The sequence below is a fragment of the Pogoniulus pusillus genome, chromosome 11 (genome assembly GCF_015220805.1).
Source record: "Pogoniulus pusillus isolate bPogPus1 chromosome 11, bPogPus1.pri, whole genome shotgun sequence".
Classification (NCBI taxonomy): Eukaryota; Metazoa; Chordata; class Aves; order Piciformes; family Lybiidae; genus Pogoniulus; species Pogoniulus pusillus.
The window spans coordinates 7,962,126-7,988,639 of NC_087274.1; the positions used below are offsets into that span (position 1 = coordinate 7,962,126).

The 26,514-nt window shown below is 44.0% G+C and overlaps 1 protein-coding gene across 1 annotated transcript in view; it reads left to right on the top strand.

Annotated features, from left to right (window-relative positions):
• The first annotated feature begins 390 nt into the window (after nucleotides 1-390).
• Nucleotides 391-26,514, top strand: part of ASPSCR1 (ASPSCR1 tether for SLC2A4, UBX domain containing) — a 45,843-nt gene continuing 19,719 nt past the window's right edge. Inside the window, exons 1-12 of the mRNA XM_064150841.1 lie at nucleotides 391-492; nucleotides 573-628; nucleotides 1,619-1,730; nucleotides 5,939-6,039; nucleotides 12,256-12,313; nucleotides 13,117-13,190; nucleotides 13,957-14,395; nucleotides 21,072-21,211; nucleotides 23,476-23,557; nucleotides 24,532-24,598; nucleotides 25,504-25,566; nucleotides 25,861-25,913. Of these exons, the coding sequence (XP_064006911.1) occupies nucleotides 391-492; nucleotides 573-628; nucleotides 1,619-1,730; nucleotides 5,939-6,039; nucleotides 12,256-12,313; nucleotides 13,117-13,190; nucleotides 13,957-14,395; nucleotides 21,072-21,211; nucleotides 23,476-23,557; nucleotides 24,532-24,598; nucleotides 25,504-25,566; nucleotides 25,861-25,913 (1,347 nt within the window). The remainder of the gene's footprint in view (nucleotides 493-572; nucleotides 629-1,618; nucleotides 1,731-5,938; nucleotides 6,040-12,255; nucleotides 12,314-13,116; nucleotides 13,191-13,956; nucleotides 14,396-21,071; nucleotides 21,212-23,475; nucleotides 23,558-24,531; nucleotides 24,599-25,503; nucleotides 25,567-25,860; nucleotides 25,914-26,514) is intronic.

The following is a 26,514-nucleotide window of genomic DNA, read 5'->3' on the forward strand; positions in this document are numbered from 1 at the left end:
ACTACGCCTTGCCAGCAGATGCTGTTCTCCCCTCTAGCTCCCCGTAAGGCCCTGGGCCCGGTCCGGTCCGGTAGAGCCGGGAATTGCCTCCACCCGCCCCGCTCCCTCAACTCGTGCCGCGCTGCGGGCTCCTCTGTCCGCTCGGCGTCCTCCACGTCCCCTCCCCAGCTCCGCTAGCAAGCGCCGGCGGCACCAGCTGCCCCGTCCACACCACGGGGAACGTAAATGCCGCTGTACCGGACAAGCACCCGCCCGTTCCGCGGCGGCGGCACAGCTCGGCGCTGCCCGGCTGCCGTCCTCCGCGGGGCGGGGCGGTGCCCGCCGGTAGGGCCGGCCCAGGACCCAGCCCCGCCCCAGCCGCGCGGGGCCGGCACGGCGGCGGGCGGGAAGATGGCGGCGGCGGCGGGCGGGGGGGGTGCTGTGGTGTCCGTGCTGGCCCCCACCGGTCGGCGGGTCACGGTGCGGGTGGGGCCCGGCACGGTGCTGCTCCAGGTGGGTCTGGGGGTGGGGGCGGCCGGCAGCGCGGCGGCGGAGCCGCGGCTCGGCCTGTAACGCCTCTGTTCTCTCCGCAGATCCTCGAGGAGGTCTGCAGGAAGCAGGGCGGCAGCCCCGGCGAGTACGGCCTGAAGTGAGTCTCACCGCGGGGCCACCTTCGTGCTGCTGGGTTGGTGGAGGTGCAGCGCGGCCCGGGCCCGGGTGGAGGCCGCGCTGTGCTGCCGGTCGAAGAGGCCCCGCCTGGTCCTCTGCGGCCGCTGTCCCGGGCCCGCGGGGCCTGTCGCTGGCGAGCTGCCGGCCGCGCTGCCGTCGAGGCCCACGCCCGGTGCCCGCGGCCCGTCCTAGGCTGTGGCTCCCCGCGAGGCTCGCCCCGCAGCGAGGCGCACGGGCCCGGCCCGGGTGTGGGTGGGGCCGGCGGGTGTCAGAGAGGGATCCGGGGGCCCTCGAGCTGTCACCGACGTCAGGTTTCGTTCAGTCGTCGTGACAGCTGTGTGAGTCTTGCATGGAAGCGGGTGAGGAACTGATTCCCTGGGCAGAGGAGCCACACGCTGTGCGTCGGGATGCTCCCTGAAGTGACTTTGTTCAAACTAGTCTCCCGGTTTTCCTGTGCCAAGTTCTTTATGCTCTTGGGGTCGATCAAAATCCTGTGTAGTTTCCACCCAGATGTCCCTTCCTGCACATACACTTCTGCAAGCTCACAGGCTGGTCAGACTTCCCTCTTCTGTGGAGAGTTGACTATGTGCACCTGCTGTAGCATAACCAAGAGGTTATTTGCCTTAGTGTTAGCAAAAAGAGAAAGTACCTTTTTATTTAACAGTGAACATTAAGCCTCAGTCTGTGTTCAGTTACTGTTTTTTTCAAGCTTGAGAAGGAACATACATTTGAGTATTTTATCTGTGACCTCCACAAACTGCAGCTTTTTCTGGTATGCAGAATGATTGTTGGTGATTCTCTTCTGGATTACCACTTGTCCGTTGTTGAATCATGTGCTATGAGTTCTAGTCAGCCTGCGGGGAATTCTCTTGCTCAATGTCTGGACTTTGCTTTGTTGCCAGTCCCTGAAGTGATCTCAAGGTAACATTGGATGGTTCCTGGTGTCTTCATGGACTATCTTCTTCTTTAGGTTTCAGAGGAGTGTGTTGGACCTCTCTCTACAGTGGAGATTTGCCAGACTGCCCAACAATGCCAAGCTGGAGATGGTGCCAGTCACTAATAAAGTGGAAATTGGAAACACGGTATGTTCATTCCACAGCATGACCCCCATTTGTGCAGTTATCAGCTCTGCTGGATATCATCTCATCAGACCTACTGAACAAGAGCATGGGAGCACGGTTAGGCCTGGTCAGTGCTTGAGTGGAAGACCACCCCAAGGCTGGTTGAGGTGTGGTGGAAAATGGTAGTTTAGTGAAGCTGCTTGCAGTCTGTGTGATGGTGAAGCTCCATCTGTGCGCTGGAGGACAGGGAGAGCTGTTGGGATGTTGCAAAACTAGAAGCCAGGAGTGTATCAAAACTTAAACATCACTGATGATGTCACTCAGCAGTTGAGCTCCTCAGTTCCCTTTCCTAAGTGCAATTTCAGCTGCTGTTGTCTGCCTCTGCACTAAATCTCACATTTTTAGAGGATTCTCATTTTCTTCTTTCCCAGCATCGTTGCTCACCCAGCTTTAGAATGGTTTTTGTGACGTGTGCTTTGTTTAACAACCCCCAAATGTCCCTGTTTAGTATAATTTTGAAAGGGCTTGCAGATGGTGTGTTCTGTAGGAATTACTGTCGTGTTCAGGAGATTTAGAAGTCTTTCATGCATGTCATTATAGCAGTGGGAGGCATGGTTTGTAAAACTATGGGTAGATGTTAATGAGCGTGAACATTTTATGTGGTAAAAATGATGTATGGTCTGGTTTAAGTAGCCTGGGAATGAACATTTGTCTATCACTGGCAGTCATCTTTCTCTTTGCTGACTTCCTCGTATGGAGTTTCTCAAACTTTGTGGAAGTTTTAAGGACTGTTGGTGCTGATCTCTTAATGTCTCTGCCAAATTGTGCTAGTGGTATTCTGTCATAGGCAGTTGCTTTAGATGTCACTTACGTTGAAAAGTGAACTTGGTAGTGCGAGAAGGTTTTGCAGTCTGTGCTCTAGTTTGCTGCGGGTGTGCAGTGTAGTTTTGGGGGCCTCTGATGTCTGTGTTTTTCTCTGTAAAACCTCTGTATACTTGGTTTTGACCTTAGTGTTTTCTTTCTGACTCTGTGATAGAAGGATATTTGTGCTCTGAATGATGCCTTTACTAAAAGAGAAACCCACAAGCTGCTAGCATCTGCTTAAATTTTTCAGTTAAAATTGTGATGGCACCGAGTTTGTCTTCCAGAAGAGAGTGGTACAGTGACTTTATCTGACATTTGCATCCAGTTTCATAGAATCATGTAATTGATTTGATTGGAAAAAAAACTTTAAGATCAAGTTCAGCCATTATCTATCTCTATAAACTCTGGGAGGTATTGTACTGAAGGAAAAGAGTGATTTTGCTTTTTTTCCTCTGTGAAGATAGTATGCAGCGCAGCAGAAAGTGTTAGGAGGACCATGCATTTTAGGGAGTGGTTATAACATGGAATCTCTGGGTTGCAAAAGAGAAGAGCTAATGAAAGTTTAAGTTGTTCCTCTGTAGTTGTATTTCAGCAGAAGAATCTACAAAAGTGAGCTTTCTCTTGGACTGCTTGTTGCTATTTTGTGGAGTCAAGAAGGTGGAGCAAATATACTTGTGGAGGGTGCAGTCTAAACAGAGCTGCTGTCCCATAAACTAAGAGAGTTCATTTGGAAGAATTTTACAGACAGTATGAACAAATACTTTGTACAGAACAATTGACCAAAAGAATTCTCTGCAACAGGGAACTGGTGTCAGATACTGTAGGAAATTTAAAATAGCCGGATAACTGTGACTAGAGCTGGCACCATTATTATGCCCCAGTATAGAGGCAGTCGAGAGGTGGGCTCAATCATGCTGACCAGCTGCAGTAAGTTTGGGATGAATTTGGTTCTGTGCTTTTTGTTACTGTCTCTTTTATTGAGATAATATGTGTGAAAGCAGGTGTGCTTTCCTGTGGTGTGTTGGCAGCAGTTTCCTGTGGAGGTTTCAATAAATCACAGGTTGTTTCAGCAAATCTGGTCTTTCAGAAATAGAATGGGTTTGGATTTGTCTTTGCCTGTAAGACAGTTCATTAGTGAAAAATGAATCCAATTCTCCTTCTCATTGCAGATGATCTGGGGGATACCATCGGTGCAGCTGTGGTCTTAAAGTTGTTACCCTTTTGTTTAGATGTTTGTAAACTTAAAAGATAATTGGCATTAGTCTCTATTTTATATAAAGCCTGGGATTTTCAAAAAGACTTTTCTAATTGACTGAATGGGACTTTCGTGACATACTTTGCTTTGAACTGTTGCCCAAAAACTGATGCAACTGGTAGTCTGAATTTCTGGGCTGGATTCTTAGGGAATGGTGATGTCAGCTGTCATCACTCTCTTGTAGTTGAGAATAATCTAAGGCTTGTCTCCAGCATAGAGAAACCAGGAGGTTGTCATAGTGGTGGGATGAAATGACATAGTTCTGTTGGCTAGTTGTTGATGATGCCACTGTTTCCTTTGTGTAGAAAAGTTCTTGTATCCAGCAGATCACAATTTGCAGTCTGCAAGGACTGGTAGGAGCCGAGGCAGATGACAAACATATTGCCCAAGGAAATCACAGTCAATTGCAGGAGTCTGTGTTGCCTATTTTTTTTATCTCTGTGTCTCTTTCTCTCTCCCTCCTCATGCTCACATACCTACACTCCCCACACACAGACCCTCCTCAGACTCTCACAGAGAGAGAGAGAATGCACTGAGATTGTTGGTAGGAGCATGTGAAAACACAAAATGAGAGAAAGGGATGTTAGGAGGAAGTTCTTCACAGAGAGAGTGATTTCCCCTTGGAATGGGCTGCCCAAGGAGGTAGTGGAGGCACTGTCCCTGGAGGTGTTCAAGAAAAGCCTGGATGAGGCACTTAGTGCCATGGTCTGGTTGACTGGATAGGGCTGGGTGCTAGGTTGGACTGCATGATCTTGGTGGTCTCCTCCAACCTGGTTGATTCTATGTCTTATGCTTCTCTCAAACTTCTGAATAAGGCCAATTTCTGTGATCTTCATGAGACCACACTTGGCTGGACTGGGTGCTATCCAGTGTGACCTTTTGTTTAGTTTTCTTTAGTAAGCTAATTGGGGAAACTTAGGCATTTTGAAAAAGAAAGCTTAATAATGTCTACAACATAAAGTAACACCTAGAGTGCTCCACCATTCTCCATCTCTTGGACAGCTGCTAGGCTTTTCTCTTGGGACCATTAGGAGTTGGACATTCTTCAGGAATGTCCTCAGTGTGTTCAATTTCGAAATGCCTTGGGATTTGTGTGTTGGTTTTTGTTTGCTTGTTTGCTTTTAGAGGAGGAGAAATTATCTGAATAGGATCTGCATGAGCCCTTGGTTACAATATTTCAGGTTGAAAAGTGTCTGTTAGCATAGGCAGTGAGCTGTCCATTCTCTGCAGGTGTTTAAGAACTCAATAACTGAACCTCCAGAATTGTTGCTGAGATTTCCAATTAACTCACTCTTAAATTGTATGTCAGAATTCAGTGGTGAGGAAGCATGAGTGAGTTGTAGGTTATACATGTAGTCTTTAGACTGATAATAGTTGGTTAGGTCTTCATGACTCAGCAGATAGGTTTGCACCATGTTTATTATTTCTCTCTGTAGATGTGCAAGTGCTCTCTTTCTTCTGCCCCAGGGAAGTTGTTCTACAAGTTGATGCTTAAATCAACAGGTTTAGTATAATCCATTTTCACAGTATCAACAAGGTTGGAAGAGACCTCATAGATCATCAAGTTCAACCCTTTACCACAATTCTCAAGGCTAGACCATGGCACCAAGTGCCACGTCCAATCCTGCCTTGAACAGCCCCAGGGACGGCGACTCCACCACCTCCCGGGGCAGCCCATTCCAGTGCCCAATGACTCTCTCAGTGAAGAACTTTCTCCTCACCTCCAGTCTAAATTTCCCCTGGCACAGCCTGAGGATGTGTCCTCTTGTTCTGGTGCTGGCCACCTGAGAGAAGAGAGCAACCTCCTCCTGGCCACAACCACCCTTCAGGTAGTTGTAGACAACAATAAGGTCACCCCTGAGCCTCCTCTTCTCCAGGCTAACCAATCCCAGCTCCCTCAGCCTCTCCTCGTAGGGCTGTGCTCAAGGCCTCTCACCAGCCTCGTCACCCTTCTCTGGACACGCTCAAGCATCTAATTTCAACAAGTGTTTAGAAGAAGTAATTTTTTTTAATATAGCAGGTTCTAGAAATATTCTGAAATATCAGAAGAAATGTAAAGGAAAATGTTTTCATTCAGTTCTGAGAATAATTCAGTGTCTTTTTCCTGCAGGTTCGGATTGCCTTACAATTGGACGATGGCTCCCGTTTACAAGACACTTTTCTCTGTCAACAGACTTTATGGGAACTTCTCAATCATTTTGCAAAGAGCAGGTAAGCAATGATGCATTGACAAAATACTTACTCAGATGGATCTCTGCATGGCACTAGGTAGTTGTTATTATGGTGATCCAGCTAAATGCTGCTGAACTGTAGAATTTACATTTATTTGACTGTAGGTTTTCCTTTACAACACAGATGTTTGCCTTATCCACACTCTTTCAGATTTAATACACCGTAGATGCATTAGTCACAGAATCATTTTGTTTGGAAAAGTCCCTTAATGTCATTGAGTCCAACCACTAACCCAGCCTTGCCAAGTCACCACTAAATTATGGCGCTCAGCATCACACCTACACAGCTTTTCAATCCCTCCAGAGGTGGGGATCTCACCAGTGCCCTGGACAGCCTGTTCCAAGGCTTGACAACCCTTTGAATGAAAAAATTGTCCATTATGTCCAACCTAAACCTTCCCTGCCACAATCTGAGTCCATTTCCTCTTGCCCTGTTCACTTGTTTCTTGGGAGAAGATACCAACTCATACATTGCTATAACCTTTCAGGGAGTTGTAGAGAGTGAAAGGGTTTTCAGTGACCCTTCTTTTCACCAAGCTATTCAATAATAACGTAAGCAACATCAGCAGTAAATCCTGAAGTAGCAATCCTACTTCAGGACATAAACTGGTAACAAACTGTTAAGTCTAGGAAGAGACTCTGCGTGGATACACTGCTGCACCTGTCTTACACACAAACTTGTTTGAAGTCAGGTTCCTGCCAGAGCTGAAATAGTGGCTTCAGTGATCTTGATTACCAGTGTTTCTGTGCTGTGGTTTCATGTGATGCAGGGTGTTCTTTCTTAAGTGAGTCACTATTGAGGCTTGCTCTTGTGGAAGTGCTTCAAGGAAACCTGGAGCTCTCAGCAGGCTAATGTGGAATCTTCAGAAGACTGATTTGGTCCAGTTTAAATGCAAGAATTTCTGCTCCTTATAATTCAGTATATACATGGGTTAGAAATCTTATTATTTGAGTCCAGTCTGCATTCACTGAATGCTTTCTTTTGTCTTTAGTTTTGACTTAAAAATACTGTGTTGGTTTGAAATGTCAAGCGAATAAAATTTTCTTCAAAGGCACTTCTTTTATTTTTGTCATGGCATTGGAAGCCCTTAAGCTGTGACAGCTATTCTATTCTGAACAGAAGTTCCACACTGCATTTTTTCTGTTGTAGTTGGCTTTACCTTTCTCTTCATAAAATGTATTTTGGTTGCTTTTTACCAGGTTCTGTATTTTTGTCTTCTTTCTCTTACATTCCTCACCTTCTGCCAGTTGCTTTGTTCCGTGTGAATCTCTTGCTCATTGTATGGATGCTGTGCTGTGGTACTGTGCAAGTAGGAACTGCTTTTGTTAATTTCTTAAAGGCAGGAGCTTTCTGTGTCAAATTGTTTTGAAGTCTCCAAGGCTATAGTGCTATAAAGGCTATGAAATGAATAAGCGGTGGTAAGGGTGTTGGTGCAGTAATGTTCAGATAAGCTCAGCCTTTCAGGGTCCAGTTACAGGACGCCAAGTGGTGGATTGTCACCTGTTAGCTGAGCTGTAGTAATTGACTGGTTAGGGCTATGTGTTAGTAGTAGAGTGACACATAGCAGCATATATTACTTTAAACACAGTTTCAAGTTGCTTGTTTTACACTGTAATGGAAATAGCCTAGGCAGTGTGATTCTGGAGTTGAGTTGGCTGATGTTATCTCAACAAGTCAGGGTTACATGGTTGAACTGTGAGGCTGAGGTTGCTCTTTGCAGGGTGAAAGAACTAATTCTTCCAGCCTGCTAATGATGTGCTGTAACTTTTCTGCTAGCTTAGCTTCATGATGGGCCTATAACAAGATCAAAGGAGTGACTGTCAGTGCTGGCCCAAGGGAGGGGCTTTGGATTGGGTGCATCTTCTGTGTAGCAGGAGGGGATCGAACAGTTGGCATTCACATCCTGCCCTCCTCTCTATCTCTCCTCATATGTTTGTGCAGCCTTATGGTGAATCATTGTAAGTGGTTGATTCAGATAAAAAAATGTATTTTGCCTGTGTTACCTTGCAGATAGGTAAGTTTCCTAACCCAGTGAAGGGTTGCCTTTCATAGGCAGTTATGACAAGAAGTATATTGTGTCTGGAAAAACAGATCCAGGAGGTGGAAGCAGCACATGGGTAGGAATGGCATATGTCAGTTGACCTACTCAGCGTATTATCACAGTATCATCAAGGTTGGAAGAGACCTCACAGATCAAGTCCAACCCTTTACCACAGAGCTCAAGGCTAGACCATGGCACCAAGTGCCACGTCCAATCTTGCCTTGAACAGCTCCAGGGACGGCGACTCCACCACCTTCCCGGGCAGTGTGTCACTAAACCACAGTTTGAGGAAATGCTTGAGGTAGTCTAGTGACTCTCAAACGATATAAATGAGTCTTAGCCTTCTCTTTTTGTCTTTAATGGTCAGAGACCAGGTCTACACTGTGACATTTACTATTGAAGTCAGAAGGGACAGTGTTCATATAAGTGGTAAAGAGGAACAAGTTATATTTCTTTCAGTATAGGAAGGAGATAGGCAAGAAAAGCCAGGTATAATTTTCCAGGGTGTTTTAAGGTTCCTCTTGTACCTTACTACACACTTTGTGCCCTTTTCAGTTTGGAAACTGTAAGACTGGTGGGGATGGTAGTTACGGACAATGACAAACAGTCTTTGTGTGGCTTTCTCCTACATGAGTTGATTATTTCTTTGGATTAAATTTCAAGCTTTTTCTGTAATTGTGCTCCTTTGGAGTGGGTTGGTTTGTTACAGGTTATTGTAGTGCTATTAGTTAATGTAAATGCTGCCTTTTTTTTAAAAGCTTCCAACTGCTACAGTGTGCTAAGAATTATTAACTTCAGTTCATAAGACACAGCTGTTCTTTTCTGCCCTCTGGAAGCAGAGCTCACATGTTTGGATGGACTTTGCAAACTTTGAAGAAGTTCAACAAACAGCAAAGATGCTGCATATGATTCAGTCGCAGAACAAGCTGGATCTGTAGCCATCCATGTAGATTTTGTGGCCTCTGCTGCTTTTCAGTGTGTATTGACTCAGTTGACTAACTATTCAGCTAGTTGTTGACTTTTACTGAATCCTTCCTTTGACTTTCCAACTGGAGATGTTTTCCTGGAATGCTCAGCTGCTCTAAGTGCGTGAGGGGAAGTATTCTAAATCCACTGGAATTTCCCCCGGGTTTCCAGCGTCCATCTTGGCTAATTGGGTCTGAAGAAGGTCTGGAAGCTATTGTAAGGCTGCTCCTCCTCTCAGCGTGCGGCAGTCCTTGCACAAGATGTTTACAGGCCCTGTCAGATCACTACATGAAGGAATCTAATCTGCTTGCCGTTCCCCTTCTGAAGAACAGCACATCAAAGAAATGACAGTGTGTTTGATGTGTGTGCTTGCCTCAGTGAATGCATGTAACGGATTAACAGCAGCTGGAGGAGGAGCCTGCTAGCTTCCAAGAGTTATACAAAAATAAGTCTCTGGGGGATCTTTGCTTGGCGTCTGTTCTGCAGAGACTGGTTGAGGGCACAAGCATTGTATACTCTTTTAGCATGAGGCTTGGGAGAACTGTTGCTTTTCTCTCCCCCATTCTTGCCTGCCTGGCAGCTTTGTAGGCCATCCTACGTAGACTGGATTGCAGTCAGGATACTTGAAGACAGTTTTAACGATGACTGTAACTCTTTGCTACTTCTGTGGTGTCATTCATGAAGTTCAGATATTTTTCCATACATTTTTAGAAGTCTTTCATCCAAAGAATTGTTTGGATTGAAATGGAAAATACTTTTGGAAAGGTGAATGAAACTAGGTTTATATGGGTAGGATGTGTTCCATTCTGCCTTGGCTTTTGTCTTCTCAAGTGGTAATCATATACTTTTCCTGATAGGCAACTTGAGATTCAAGCATTTGTTCCTGTAGGCTGTTTCATTTGTCTTTTTGTGTTTCTGTGCTGTTTCCTCCATGTCTCAGCAGTCCCTTATCCTTTGTGCACCTCTGTCAGGGTTTCCTTTAGGGATACAGTTTGTCCTGATTGGAAGCATAACCTTATCCTCAAAAGGTAGAGAACAGTAGCTCTCCTGGATTGTCTGGAAAAGTCTGAACATGCATAGGCTGCCATGGTGTGCTAAAGTTAGTGTCTTAGGTCCTATTTTGTTTCCATGTTCCAATCAAGAAGCCAGATTTTTCCCCCTGCCTTTCCTCATCAAGCATTGGCCTTTGGAAGTTACTCAGTTACAGCTGTGAAAGGAGTGAGGGGGGTTGGAGCCTGAGGTTTGAATCTTAAGGTTATGTTCATTCTATATTAGGAATTTAATATCTTAATTCCTGGCAAAGCATTGTATAGAGCTTTCTGTCCATGACAGGAGATAACCACAAATGGTGACAGACCTGTTCTAGTGTTGTTTTGGTTGTTCATCTTGAGTTAGGAAGTTAACTGTTTAATAATCCGACGCTCAGATGTGATAGTTTGGATCACAGAATATCAGACTTTGGAAGGGAACTCCAGAGATCACTAAGTCCAACCCTCCTGGCAGAAGCAGGATCACCTAGGGTAGTCTACACGGGAATGCATCCAGGTGGGTTTTGAAAGTCTTCAGAGAAGGAGACTCCACAACCTCTCTGGGATGCTCTCTCTGTGTGTCTGTTGCAGATTTGTTGCAGTGGCTGGGTAAAGTCTTCTGAAAGAGTGGTATCTCAGGACTATAAACCCCTTGTGATCTATTGCAGCTAGTCTGGAAGTAGTTCTCAGCCCCTGACTTCCCTAAACCAGACCCGACCCTCAGGACTGGTTTTACAGGTTAGTCTATTTGAATTTGCTAACTGTAGAGTGGAGCTTCTCAGTTTCATTGTGACTCATTTTGTCCCATATCACCTTGCTGTTGCATGCTTTATATAGAGAGGTTTATGTTTTAGCCTCTAGATCAGGACAGAAGATAGACTGCTACAATTAAACCAAATAGAAGTCTTAGTTCTGGTCTGTGCTTAACAGATTTGCTCCTGCACATTCTCAGCCAAAAAATCTTTGATGTGTTCTTACTCTTGGGGATTACTCAAGGATTGAGTATCATAATTTTCTACATGGCTCTCAATCCTGAGTGACTTGTAGTTCCAGCTATTTCACTTCCATTTCGTTGAAGCTGAGTTTTGAGTCAAAATGTAAATGATTCTGATTAATATTCTTGGAACTTAATGGCTATTTCTTTTCATTTTCTACTCTGTAGGCTGCTTGACTCCTTCACTCCTTCATTTTGTTTTGTCGCTTGGTGCAAGGTTAAATAGATTTGTGTTAAAACATTATGTAAGACATTGATTGTGTATATTCTTCCAAGCTGCTCATCTGTGATGTATTTTGGATGTCATGGAAAGACTGCATAAGATAATATTGGCAAAGCGATTGTTGTTAAGTAACTTAGAACATTATGATGATACATGAGATTATTTGAACCACTGCATTGAAAGGGGTAAGATGCACTTAGGTATGCAGACTCTTGTCTTCTGAATTGCTTATCTAGAGGAAAATGGGAAGAGTGGCATCTTTTCAAGAGTAGCATCTTACACTGTCCTCTGCACATGGCCTGTCAGCAGTTTGCATCGTTGCTCATATGTGTCCTTCCTCACTGAAATGCTTAATGTGAGTTCCTCTTTACTTTGTCTACAGTAGCAGCCTTTGGCTTTATTTTGTCCTTGGTCTCCACAATCTGAAAGCTTCTGCTGTTTCTCTTTCATCTGTCTGATACTAGGATAGGCAAACTCTTTGTGCTCTGATGATTTGCTTTAGAGCAGTATTTCATTGTGTTTATTGCTATGGATGTATGGACCTGTACCCCAGCCAAGTGCAGTCTAAACTACAAGAGACTTACTTAACTTAGATAAGGAATTAAAAAGAGTAAGTATTAGCAAGTCATGCTCAGATCAGGTACTGAGGCAGGTGAAGAATGGTGTGCTCAATTTCTGTACTAAAAGCAGACAGTTTGATAATTAATTATCTCTCCTTTGTTTTTAAAACGTTTGGGTCTGTGTTTAAGCAGCAGTGAATACATCAGAGAAATTCTTTACCTGATGTCTGCTACTGACTCTATGAAGTGTCTTATGGTTATTGCTGGAGGAACGTGGAGGAGAGTGTTACTAGCTAGTTTAATTCCTTACTGTTGCTCTGCATTGGTTTTGGAGCGGGTGGACTGCCCGACAGATGCTACAATATTTTGCTTTTTTATTGCAGGGAGTTTATGGAACAGCATGGTGAATTCTCTCCAGTCTGTATTTACATGCGAGATGAGGTAAGTCAGAAAAGTCTTTTCTCCTTCTGTCTCTTCTCTTTCTGTCCTAAAAAATAAGAAAAACTCAGCTCAGCTTTCCAACCTGGAAAGTGTTTCTTTTGAACTTGCTTGAGAGGGGAAGTAGAAAAATGTTGGTCTTTTCAAAGCATGACGTGTCTGTATGGAAAAAAGCTCTCTTGGAACGTAACCCTGGGCCGTTTAGACCTCTGAGCCCATAAAATGAGCTCAATGACCTGTTTGTGTTTTTCTTTCCAAGTTCTTTTAAAGCTCGAGTCAAAACAGTGGTTTCATTTTAATAAATATTTGCCTTTCTCTCTGTTTTGATCTTTCCCTCTTAATGTTTTGTTTAATATTTTGTATGTGCGTATTGTGGAATTTGCTCTCCCTAGCTGTCCCCTTCACTTCCTACTGACCTCTGTGGACAGATCATCTTTATTCTGGAACAGGTCATTACAAGCAGATGGGAGGTGTATGTAATGAAATCTGAGACGTTGCCTGTGATTTACATTTTGATATAAAAATAATGCCTTGCTGAGGTCAGATCTGGTTTGGATGTAGGTATGGGATGGAAATATAGTTAGGCCACCTTCCCTTGAGATTGTTTAATAAGTGAATTTGGTAAAGCACTACAGGTAAATACAGATGGATTCAGGTCTCATTTCCAGTTGCAGAGAGTGTGGTCTGGGCTGTTTCTAGTGCTGTGTGGTGTTTGTTTTGATACAGGCTTCTTTCTAGAAACAGCACTTTAAATGTTCACCCAGGTAGGCAGCTGCCATAATTGCTTTCCCCTGGCTTTGTTGCAGATAACAGGGAAAGAGGCTCTAGAGAAGACAACACTGAAGTCACTTGGCCTGACTGGAGGCAGTGCCATAATCAGGTTAGAAGGAGCAAAGTTTGGATTCTTTATTTTTTCTTTGTACTCTGGTGATGAATTTGTTATGTTTCAAATACATACAAAAAAAAAAAAAGGGACAAACATTGCAGCACTCAGTAATTATTGTATTTGCCTGTTTATCTGAAACTGCTGCCCAGATGTGCTTCCCACAGCTGTAGATGCTGGCACTGGCCAGTCATGTGCAGATTAAAGGGGCTTGTTTGTGTCCTCTTCTTTTATTTTTCACTCTCCTTTTTTTTTTTTTTGGGTCCCGTGAGTGAAACAGACAAATCAAAGTTTAAAGTTTCTTTGAGAGGACATTCATCTACCAATTCATTCTTCCCTCCTTTAGATTTCAGGCATTAAACTCTTAATCCTTGCAATGCCTCCTACTGACTGTTTGGGAGGGTGAGGTGAGGGTCCATAACAGTTTTTCTGTGATCCTCTAGCCAATTCCTTGCAGTCTATATGATGGCAGGAGTGACTGGAAGTTGTGCTTTGCCACTGACTGCCATTTTTTCCTAGAAGGCAGCTTTCTTCCTGTGGAAGAGGTAGTTCCTGTTATCTAACACAAACCCCTGACCTCCCCTCTCCTAACTTTAAAACACTTGGAGCTTGTTCTTTATGGGTATTTGGAAAGAAACAGATCATTAAATTAGGGGTATATTTGAGTCCAGCTGGTTTTACCTGTTGTCATGTTGAGAATGAGGAGGGCAGTACTGTTATGATAAATGGTTCTGGTTTTATTCCTTTTGGTGTCCCCTTCAAGAGTTGTCATGAAGAAATGCAGTTCATCTGTTCAAGAGGAATCAGTGGGTGCCACGGCGCAGTGCAGTGAGCAGACAGTGAAGTCAGGCACTACTGAAGGAGAAGAGGATGTGCCCCTACCTCAAGCAAACACATTCCCAAAGAACCTGGACCACAGGGATGTGGCCATGTCTTTAAACAGCTGCACAGACAAGCAAGACTCAATTAGGGAATCTCATGCTGGTTTGGAGGAGCAGTGCCCTTCCTCAGAGCCGGAGTCTGCCCCTTTTGTCCCTTTTTCTGGAGACGGACAGCGTCTGGGGGACTCTTCTGTAGCTGCACCATCTCTTGGGTTAGATATGCCATCTTCAAAGCTGCCAAGAGCTTCTTCCAGCCCTGGAGGCCCTTCTAAGCCAAAGAAGTCTAAGAACAGCCAAGAACTGCAAAAGGAGCAAGAACAGGTAAGGGAAAATTTATTTGCAGTGAGTGCTTTTTTTATCCTGTCTTGCCTGAGGCTGAGCTCCTGCAAGGGAAAAGATGTTTCCATATTGAAGACTTTTTCCCCATAATATAGGGTTAGGTGCCTGGTGCCACACAGTGCTGCCAGGAGTCCAGTAAGGAAATACTGCTTAGGAAATGTGAAGGATGGAAATTTAAGAATTTACTGTCCAGAGGCAAGCAAAGCTTTGAATCTTGATGACACCAGAAGAGCTTCAATCTCTCTACCTCATATTCCCTGCAAATTTCATTAACAGATGTCCACTTTGTCACCTGATCCCTGGGTACTTGTGCTTCTCTTTTAAATGCTGTCTGCTCTGTAGTTTTGCAAAAGTTGGTCAGAGTTTGGTCAAGCTTGTGTAGGTGCTTTATGCTTGTTGTGACTGATATACCTCCCACATCCCACAGAAGGTATAAGCTTGACAGAGTTTTACATATGGGAATTGATCATTTTTCTGACTAGTTACAAGGCTGTCCAGAAAGCAGAATTGGTCTTCATAGATTTGTTGCAATCTGATCCCTGCCTTCCAAGATCTGAAAGGTGGTTGGAGTTTCTAACTCTTAGGCTGTAGTGAGTGCTCAGATTTTTTGTCTGAGCCTTTCTGAATGTGGAGCTCTGTAGTTAAGCTATTGTAAAAGCAGTATTCCATGCTGGTGGTAGTGAACCATCTGCTTCCTCAGAGTTCTTTTTGCCTGTGGTCACCAGAAGAGTTAAACTGTCTGATAGAATGTAAAGGATCTAGATCTAGGAAAGGATTTATTTCAGCTACAGTTGCATCTTGCCAAGAGTTCAATATTTTGAAAAAAACACAAATCTGGACTTTTTCCTTTCAGTCTAGTCCCATCCCTTCTGTGACTCTTAACTTGCTTAGTATTGCAGATGAAGCAGAAACCTTCCATCCTTTCCCTTCTCTATTTCTGCATGCATATAAAACTGTTTTCTGGTTTGTTCTAAAATATCCTGCTTCTTAAATAAAGTCTACCTCTCTCTAATACTTTTTCCAGAAGAACAAATTGCACATCTGTCATCATTGTTGGTGCCTCTGAAGTAAAACTGTATTGGTTAAAATTAAAAATGCTATAGCCCATGTACAGATACCAGAACTGAAGGCCTTGGAGTGCTGTGATGCTAAATATGCTTAATAGGCTTTCTGTAGGGAATGTAATGCTTTCAGCAAGGTTGGGTATTTCTGGCAAGTAGTGTAAAATGAAACTCAGGAGGCACAGAAACTCATAACTTTGCATTTCTATGTGTTGGGAGCTTCACATCCTCGAGTCTTTATGACTGGCTCTTTCCCTTACCCCTTTGCTGCACGCATCATCACTAAGGCTGACTTTAGTGGTCAGAGATCCCCTTTGTTGTTTCTCACTCTTCAGTACCTCCTAGAGTTGGGGTTTTGTATCTATCTCTGACTCTGATGTAGTCATGGGATGAAACCGTGGAAAACCTTAAGTAGAGAAAGAAAAGTCTGGCTGATGAGGTTTTTGGGGAGCTCAGTCTGGGAAGGATTTAGCAAGCCCGTGTGTATGCTCCCATGTTGATGCAAAAATTCTACTGGCTTGACTTCTTTGTGGTTGCAGTCCATTCTTGATGAACTTCTGAACTTTTTAGGAGTAGAAGACAGATCCTGAAAAGACTCTGGAGCAGTTACAAGTATAGCAGAAATAGGCCTTGAAAACCCATTGCTGAGTATTGTACGGAATCACAGAACTAACCAGGTTGGAAAAGACCTCTAGGATCATCGAGTCCAACTTATCACCTAACCTTTCTAAGTAACTAAACCCTGGCATTAAGTGCCTCATCTAGCCTCCTCTTAAACACCTCTAGGGATGGGCACTCCCTCACCTCCCCAGGCAGCCCATTCCAATGGGCGATCACTCTTTTTGTGCATGTATTGGCCTCGGGCAGCCTCCATAGGAAGAACTAAACAGGGTGATTTGTCTGATGTGCTGCTTGCTTCAATCGTACTCTTACTTATGAGAGATTTGCAAAGGAGGAGCTCAGCTGTATCTGAAATGGGAGGAAGAAGTGCAAGGATTTGTGGTGATGCGTTTCACCAGTGCCATTGCCTGCTCTTCTCCACACTCTGGCTGGAGACACAGAACTCATTCCAGCGTTCTGGCCACAGTTTAACGTGAAGTTGTGCTGTTGGGAACGGCGGTGGCCGAAGGACTCTCGTGATCCAGCATCTTTCTCAGAACTGCAGTCCAGTTCAAACCACTCGGAGGCACTTCTGAAGCCAGCTTCCCTTCCAGTTTGAGCGCAGCTTTGGAAGCAGCTGCAGATTCTATTGGGGGGGTTCTACCCTTGTGTTAAACAGCATGTGATTTTGACTGCTGCTTTCAAGCCCTTTGATCTCTGGTGCTTTTGCTGCTGATTGATTACATTTTGTTCCCTCCTTCATTCCTGCCATCCTCCGCTCTCCTTGCTCTTAGCAGCAACAACAGAGCAGGGCTAGCCACATGGCATCTGCTTTTTGTCCCTTTTCAGTCCTGAGGAAAAAACCCAAACCAAAACAAATTATTTTTAAACATCAAAGGTCCATTTTTGTAAAAGAATCTTCCCATTAATGCTTTGCCTGTGTGTGGTTTTTGAAGCTGAAGAGAGAGGCTGGATAAAATCTGTGCCGGCGTCCCTTCGTTTCTTGGGCTAAAGATGGTTTACAGACAGCTGCATGCTGACTTTGATGTCAGAACATTAATTATTAGAAGGTAACTTTACACCAGATTGCCCATGAGATTAGAGCTCCCTGAGGTGGTGGGGAGGAGGTAGGTCTCCAGGGAGAGCTTGCTGCTGTGGAAAGCACAAGAGCTGCTGCTTCACTTGAAATAAAAGTTTTCCTCAGCTTAACTGCAGGCTTAGGTTCAGGTTGGTGGTCACAGCATTCTTCCTGACACCTGGTTTTATCACATAGGCTGCAGATGCATAGACTGCCTTTAGGCACTGCTGTGAGGCATGGTTCATCCCACTGCTGAAAAGTGCCTAACTTCTCAGCTTTGGTAGTAGATGCAGAGACTTTGAAGAATGAAGGCGACAAACTGTAATGTAACATCTTTGGCTTCTGAAAGAAGTATGACAGCAAAATGCACAGGCAGGTCAGAACTGCTGTATGCTGGCTGTGTAGGAGATAGTTACCTTTTTTCATGGAAGGGCAGAAACCATGAGATGTGTAGTGGACTGGAGAGTGATTTGGTGTCCTTGGTAGCCTCCTTTCGTAAATAGCTGCAGGAAGATAGCTTTTGTATTCTGTCTGTGCTTTAGGGAGGTTAGTGGCACATTAAGCCTGTATTGAGAGTACTGGGATTGGGAGAGTCCTGACTGGAATACCTAAGTGAGCAGATGGTGGTGGTTGAAGGAGGAATAGGATGGTGGCTGGACTCTGGGAAAAGAGAACTAGTAGAGCAGCAAGCGTGGATGCCTCCTTCTAAGAGTGTTTCTTATGTCTTTAAGGAGGCCAGGTGTATGGTTGCTTCCACAGGGTGTTAATTAAATGTCAGAAGAGATATTATGTGGCAATCGTTGCATCCTCAGAGGCAAAATGATGATCACTTTTGGTTGCTAAGCAGTGCTTAGCAGACACTTTGTGCTGTCCTTCTCTGATCAGATCCCATTGCGCAATTCTGGAATGGACTTGCAGAAACTCTGACTCAAACCACCTGAATTATGTTTCACAAATACTCATTACTGCTCTCTCCAGGGGTCACTGGTTTTGGGCTTAGCTGAAAACTTAATTAGGGAATTTTTATTCGTGTATTTTTGCAGTTTTAGGCATGTACAGATCTGCTCTTTCTGTTCAGAAAAGTGCATTTCTTCATGCTGAATAGTAGCTAAACAATGTGTCTTGATTTGGAAGTTAAAATATTCACTCAGTGGTGGCTGAGGAAACAGATAAAATTACAGACTCTGGAGCTAAAAGGGGGCTGTGTGTCTGTGGGGCCATTGCAGATGCCCTACAGAGAATGAAATGGGGATGTCTTGGCTGGATGTAAGTCGGAAGTCAAGAATAAGGTGTTTATGTCTGAGAAGGAGTGGATTTTGTGTCACAGTATGTAGGGTACTTCTGGTAGGCTGGGGAATGGCTCTAGAGGGGATGTTCCTGACAGCCCATTTGTGGTACCTTGTTGGCAGTGGAGAGCTGTTTGTTTGGCCAAAGATGTCTGGAAAGCAAAACTTGAATGATAGTTCTGACATACAGTGGTCTGGAGCAGTGAACACACAGCAAGAAAGAGTGATGAATCCTTAGGACTGGACAGCTTTCTGCTGTCTTGTGATTGCTGAAGTCTTCAGCTACTACCTTGGTTTGGGCAGTAACTGACACTTGTGGGATCCTGCTCTGTTAGGATTGGCTAAAGTGCCAATAATGCTGAGTTTAAGATTTGCTAACGCAGACGTTGGAATTCTCTCTATTGTCTCCCAGCACCCTTCACAACATACCACAGGACATTCCTGCTCAGTCTTTTTAAAGAAGTCTATTTTCAGTATGTGTGTCTATGTATGTTCAGAATGAAATGAACCTTCAGCTTGTTTGAAGAAAGTACACCTGACTACCGGGGAGGCCTGATTCATTTCCCTCTGGTCTCTTAGACCTGACCTTACCAGACGAGCTGCAGGCAGCAGTTAGGGCTGCTGTGCAACAGGCCGTTTCCCAGAGGGTGGCTCTGCACGCTCAGGATCGCTCCTTGAGCGCTGGGCATTCGTCCCCCTGAGCCCCGGGAAAGCTGCAATCAGGCTCCTTCACCCACTAGTTAGAGCTGACCCTGCTCAACTTTCTAAAAGTAGCCAAGGGTCCCACCCACACAACCTCGCTCTTTTAATTTCTCAAATTACCCTTTAGTGCCCACAAGCAGAGTGAACATTGCCTTGTAATTTGTGTTGTCTTTGACAATTGAGGGAGACTCCTTGCTCCCAAGGGGCCTGTGCCTGGGGGAATGAAAAGGGAACAGATGGAAGGAGTACATTCAGGCATGACAGAGGAATGGAAAGAGTATGTGAGGGGATAAGGGGAGAAGAAATTGACCTTGGGTTTGTTCACAGAGCCTAGTGCTGTGTTAGGCTGGCAGCTCGTGGTACAGAAATGCTGTATTCCAAGTTCTTGTTCTCATGGAGCTCTTCAGTCATGGACTGCTTCCCCCGCTGCATCTCCTGTCACTTGCAGCACACTGGTTTTGGACTCTGTGTGTTTAAACATTTCTGTGATTTAAAACGTTTGAATTGTTCAGGAGCCAATAGGTGTAGCTGCCTCTTGTGTGTTTGACTCCGGTAGTGGTTTGTGTTCTCATACTGACACAGCTGCTGCTTCTGACGTCAGGGAAAGGAGCCAGTATCTAAGCTTTCCTAAACTGGGAGGGATCCATAATGTCACTTTGCCTTCAGATATAGCCAGTGATGTTTGCCTAATAAATTGGGGAGGGGTGCTGGGGGTTTGGTGGTGTTTGGGTTTCTTGGGGGTCTTGGGTTTTGGTGTCTGTATTTGTTTGTCTGTTTTTTCATAACTGCAACCACAGTTTTGGACCAGGGCACAACTGTGCTGAAACGTTTGCTGTTCTGATATCCAGCTCCTGCACTAAAGACAGGAGCAGCAGAGTGGCCAAACTGCCTGTGAACTGCTGTGTGGGTGATAGGGACCTTGTCTGTTTGAGCTCTGTGTGCTGCCTGAAGGGCCTGCCCTTAGCACCTGAAGCAGGGAAGGCAGCCAGTGAATGCATTAATTACCTTTATTGCAGCAGTGAACGCATCCAGGGAAATGCTCTGCTCACATCTGTCTGCTATACCTGCAACAAAGGCTGGTTTCAGTGCCAAGTACTTCATAAGTGCAAACCTAAAGGGTTTGCACTATTCAAGGAAGCTTCCTGCACACCGGAAGCCAATGCAAAAGTTTAAAATGTGAATGATGAAACTGCAGTGATTTAGTTCAGAGAACCTGACAGACTAAAAGCTACCTTTCCAAAACAAACTATTGCTCTCTAGAGTAAGAAGAAATGGTGTGAGCCCAAGTTGGGAACTTGATGCTGTTGTGTCTGTGGCAAGAGAATGTGAACAGAATATACAGTGTGAGCCAGCAGTGCATGGCAGATGAAAAGCTTAGAAGGGCAATGTGTAGTACAAAGGATAGCACCTGTGTGAGTTGTGTGCTGTTGTAGAATGGTAAGGAGGTGATTATGTACTGAGAAGATTTAGAATAGAGCAGAGAGAGGTACCTTATGGGTTTGGGACAGGAGTAATCTCTGAATACTTGTAACAATCTAGTAACTAGGTAGAAGTATGGTTGAGGTGCAAAATACCGTTTTAAGTGAAGAGATTCCACAGGCACTCTGGAAGGGAGTCAGCCCCTCTTCTGTTAGATGAGCACTGAGGTTATTCCCCTGAGCTCCTACACTGACAGTGGAGAGCAGCTAACTGTTTGTGTGACTACAGATTGCATGTTGGGAGGAATTGTGCCCCAAGCCCTATCAACTATAAAGAGTGACAACACTGACAACCCCTATCTCGTTAGTCTGAACTTAGTGACATGAATTCAATACTAGTGGTTGTATTTCAGTTTTCCAGTGCTGTCCTTTTGTTTTTTTTTTCCAGGAGCCTCATGGCACAAGCAGAGCAATGCATTTAAGACTGATCAAAGCTTTTTTTTTGTTCTGTAGCTGGTAGAACGAGAGCCAATTGTGTGTCACCTAGACCTACTAGAACCACTGCCTGCTGCCCTAGAAGAACTTCCTGATGAGTTTTTTGAAGTCACAGTGGATGATGTACGGAAACGTTTGGCACAGCTGCAGAGTGAGAGGCAAGTTCTCTTTCTTCTGTCTACTCAGAGTGCTCCATATCCTTTTGTTGAGCAGGATGACCCTGCACACCTATAGCTGTCTGTGATCTCTGGGTAAAGCCTGGTAGCTAAGTTACTGGGTGTGGAATTGGTGATCAGCATTGGAAATCTCTATCCTTTATATAATTTGACTTAAAGGTGACGTCTATTTTCTCTGGCAGAGCCCACGTTTTTGTGTGAATCAGTTAAGCACTTGTGAAACCATTATCCCACATACATGGGTGCTGAAAGTGTTACCTCACCTTTCTGTCTTCCTCCTGCTGCCTTTGTAATGAGATGTGCTTTTATTTGGTAGAGGCCCAAAGCAGTGGTCAGCTTCTGCTGCCTCTGTTGATCTGAGTTCATGTTAACTACTAGGAATTAAATGGACTGACTTGTGGTGGACAGACGTATGAACACAGTGATCCAAACTTCCCAAGAATAAATCCTACTGACTTCAGTAGTAGCTAGTGCAGTTTTCTGCCACTAAAAAGAAATATCTTGTATTTAAAGTAACACAACCTCCTCGGAAAAGGCCAAAATTGAGATATTTACCCAAATGGAAGTAAGGCAAAATCAAACTCCGTCACAAATCAAGGTGTGAAAATGTTTGGAGCACACACAAAGAAGTATAGGCAGCTGGACTAACTGAGTCTCTCACTGTTCAAGTAGCTGTCAAATATTCATGATTTTTTCTGTACTCTTATTCCAGCTCTGAACTGAAAAGAACAGTTAAGATAAATTAGCTCCCCTATCACAACAACATTTTGCTGTCTGTGTGTCCCTTAAAGAAATTAATCTAATGAATGTACTTAGTTTCAAGTGGATCAAAATATTCCTTTAATCACTGCAAGCATTTTCTGAGACTGTGGGACAGCCTACTTTGTGCTGTAACCAAGTCTGAGTTGAAATTTTTACTTAGAGCTGATTTTTTTTTCCCCCACAGGCCACTGAAATCCACATGAGTACACAGATTGGCCTGAAAATTACTCTTCTGCTTGTGGGTCTGGAGTATTTAGTGGTACAAATGTAGGATCATTTGGTTGGGGGTTACTGGAATACAGGCCCCTCAAAAAAAGACCTAATTTCCAAACTTGCTGATGCTTGTGATCCCTGTTCCCCTTACAGCCAGGGGTAAAAATAAAGGCAAGTTACATATGAAACTGATACCACTTGGCTTCTGATCTCAGCTGCTGAATCCTAACAAAAGCTATCTGCATGCAATGCATTCTTTTAGATGCAGTTAGAATTCAGACTCCATGAAGAGCTGAGAATTGGTGTGGATCAGCAGGTGAGGAAAGAAGGAACAGAGTGGGTTAGTTTAGTGTTTGCTTTTCTGATTGTCAAGTTGGCATTTTCATAGCATCTTGGTGTGTGGTGTACCAGGGACAGTTGGTGAAGTTAAGCCTGTAGTTGTTTTGTTCAGCAGCTGTTCCTGAGGTGCTGGGATGCTGCTTAAAAATAAAAAGAGGTCCTTCAAACTGCATAGGTGTAAGAGATTAACTTGTTAAATAGTTGTGCAGAATGACAGGATCAAATGTTTCACCAAGATCTAGCCCAGTAAATTTTTTTTTTCAGAACTAAATGCAAACAAGGCAAAGGGACTAAAGCTAAAAATGGGATCTGTTTGATCTCAGCTTAATTCTTTACTTGCAGGAAAATACATTATTGTTTTCTTGATTTTGTTTCATTTTGAATACAGGTGGATTTTTTTTTTTTTCACCCACTGCTCCTTTTAGAACACAGTCTACAGTTCTTGAATGATCTGGAATGTCTCATTTTTGCTTTGTTTCGCCGTTGCTAATTAATACCCATTAATTTCCTGTGCCAGCATTGATTTTTCAGCTTCAGTAGCTCTTCTCCCTCCCTGGAGTAGCCATGTCCCACTTCAGTCTCGTTTTTTTTTCAGGTTACTTAGTCCATTTCTTCTTAGGTAGTCTCAGCAAACATTCTCCTACTCTTCTTAATATCTTTTCTAGCATCTGGCTTAGTGGACTTATTTAAAAAGCTGTAGAAAAGAAATAAATTTCTACAGCATTGCTGCTGATGCTCAGTAGCTCAATATGTGAGATTTTCAATGTCTGAGGGTTTTGGATAGGAACAACAGGAAGTGGGGAAAATTCTGTGAGGGGTACATGGAACAGTTGAGCAGTTCTTATGAGCCCTGCTTGGACTTTTCACTTTCTTAATAAAAATGCTTCTTCAAATTACAGAAGTGTCAGCTTGTCTTCTTCCCATGCATCTAGGAAACGCCTGGAAGAAGCTCCACTGATGACAAAATCATCGAGGGAGGCTCAGCTGAAGGAGAAGTTAGAGCGTTATCCAAAGGTAGCCTTTTATTCTTCTTTTTCCAGTCCCTCTGGCTAGCCCAGACTTAGGAATTGAGTAACTTTGGCCATCAGTTGTGATCAACAGGATCTTGAGGGAGATCTTTCAGATTTCTACCCCTGTTATTTGTTTGTGGGAACTTGGATAACAGTTGTACCATGTAACATCAGTTGTTCTGTGATGATGTGATCTTATCTGATCTAGGGTAGGGTGTCCCTGCCCATGGCAGGGGGGTTGGAACTAGATGATCCTTGTGGTCCCTACCAACCCTGACATTGTATGATGATACTGGGGAGTGGCAGGCAGTGTACCTCCTTTTATTTTGGCCCAGATGTTTTAAAACCCTTATGCTGTGCACACAGCAATCTGTGACTGAACTTTCCTGTCTGCCTCTTCTCTGTAGACTCCAACATTTTGGTAGTACTCCCTTCAAATTAAATGAAAAGATGTTACAGATTGGACTTCTCTTAACCCTGTAAATATGATTCTACTGCAGGTAGTCTTTGGTAATTTATTGCAAAAAGCCCAGGAGGTTAAGTTCAGAAGTCAAGTGGCTTTTGACCAATGCTGGAAATAGAATGAGTTAGTTCAGATGTATGGCAGGAGGATTCCTGCTGCTGTAGGCACCTCAAGATGCTGATACTCCATCTCTACTTGTCCACGGGTGGCTTTCTGCTTTGTGCATCACTTAGCACAGGGACCTCCTACTGTCTGAGTATGTGCTGCAGCATTGTATGTCATTACATCATGCTGTTTTTGTAGGTAACTCTCTTACAGCTTTTGAAAGTCCAACAGCCTCTGTCCTCTGAAAAGCTGCACACTGATTGTTAGCCACTATGTTGTTCTACCCCTGCAGAGCAAATACCTGAGATCTCCCCACTGAAAACCAAACTTGCTTGCAGATTGTAAGGCAAGCTTAGGTGTTACAGAACAGCTATAAACAGCTGACCTAATGTGCTTTGTCTCTTACTTAGGTGGTGTTAAGGGTCCATTTTCCAGACCGTCATGTTCTGCAGGGGTTCTTCTGCCCTAATGAAACCGGTAAGAGCAACCCTCGCTTTGGTCTGTGTAGCTGCAGCTGTCCTCTCAGCGTTGATCAGTTGCATGACAAAAGAGAGTGGCTCTGGACAGACCTTTCTACTCTCCAGGGAAATTATGCTCCTCTGAAAAAGCAGCAGTCACTAGTTACACTCTCTTTACTGGGCTCCTGAATAGGATGAGAGAAGAGTAATTAATTCACTTAAAGGGAAATTATTTCCAGGGCTACTTAGAGACTGTCATGCTACTCAGTGGCAAAATATTAGTGCTCAGGAAACTGTCCCACTTGCTATCTCATTGTTTGTGTCCAAATGGTATGTTACTGAGATGAGTTTTGACACTTCCTCTATGTTAATGCTTAAAATGGGGAAAAAACCAACACAGCTTCCCCCAATCTAAAACAAACCCCAGAAATCTTGGAAGGAAAAGAAGTGGCTTCACCTGCTGCAGTAAGAATAAGAGGGGACAAACCTGTCTGCCTCTCTCAGACACTCAGTCCATACACCGCATAGCTCTTTCTCTTGTTACTGGAGCTCATTTTATTCTTGGCTGGCAATGATGGTTACCCACACATTTTTTTAATACTTCTCTTTGGAACAAAAAACTAATAACTAGTTACCAGAGTCTCACCTGGCTGGTCTCTGCAAATCCTGCAGCTGCTCTTGGGGTTCCTAGGAAGAATTTCGCTGGCATCCTTAGATCTTGCTGAGGGACCAGCAAGACTTAGACATCTAAGTGGGATTTTTTGTTCATTTTTTTTGTCCAATAAATTATAACAATGTTCTTTCAAGGAAAAAGAAATCTACAGATGTTGTAGAGGGCAGATTTGCTGTTACAGGTTAGTCTTTTTGCCCAGTATCCGAAGAAACAAATGTAATGCAGCAAGACTTTCTCTCCTTTCTTCACAGTTGGTGCTTTGAGAGACTTTGTGAGAAGCCACCTTGCAGATGCAGACTTGTCATTTTACTTGTGTGAGTGTGCTGCTGGTAATATTTAGCCTTACTTTACAAAGCCTGTTCCTGGCTGTAATGCATATGAGACCTTGTGCTGCCATGAGATATGGCCTGGGGAGGAATTCCTCCTCTGAGTGCAAAGAAGGTGTAACCTGCTCACGTAGCCACATCATGCTTCTGCCTAATAAGAAGCCAACGTGGGCAGTGAGAATGTGTCACTCCTTTAAAGAGCAGTGCTTTCTCCCATACCTGCTGTATTTATTGTTTTGGTTGCTGGGTGGTCCTGTTTTGTAACTTGTTTTTTAACTTCAGTTATTGCACCTCCCAGAATCATCTTGAACGATGAAAGTTTGACGCTCTTTGAGGTAAGGACTCACATGTGTGCTCTGATTCTCTCTGACTTGCTGCTCCCCTTCACCCTGCCCTATGCTTTTGTTACTTTTAAAAGAAGCTGTATAGTGGTGTGAGCCCTGTAGCCTTCTAGTTAGCCAAGGCTAATGGAACCAGGTGTTTTGGAGCACAAGCTCTTCACCAGAAGAGGTCCACCTTGTGCAGCAGTATGCACTGGCATATTGTGCAGGGTTGGAGGGGGGTTCACATTGTTTCGTACACTCAGAGCCTTACAGAGTTTGATCTGTATTTAACCTTGAACTGTTGTTACAAAAACTCAGCTTACGTGAGTTTGATATATCTGTAGGTGGACTGGTGTAGTGGATGTGAGACTGGATTTGGGTAGGCTACTGTTTCCAATTTCTCCAGCTGAAGTTAGAGGCTGTATTTGACAATACTCTGACCTTTTTGGCAGTCACTATGTAAGGATTTGTTTTAAGCTGGTTTGTACATTGAGAACTGTGTACTCTCTGTCTGTAACATTGCTCAAAGGCTGAAATATAGTTTTTCAAATGCAGATTCCTCAAAGTATTTTTGCAAATGTCAAATAAAATGTTCTCAAAGTCTCTGACCAGA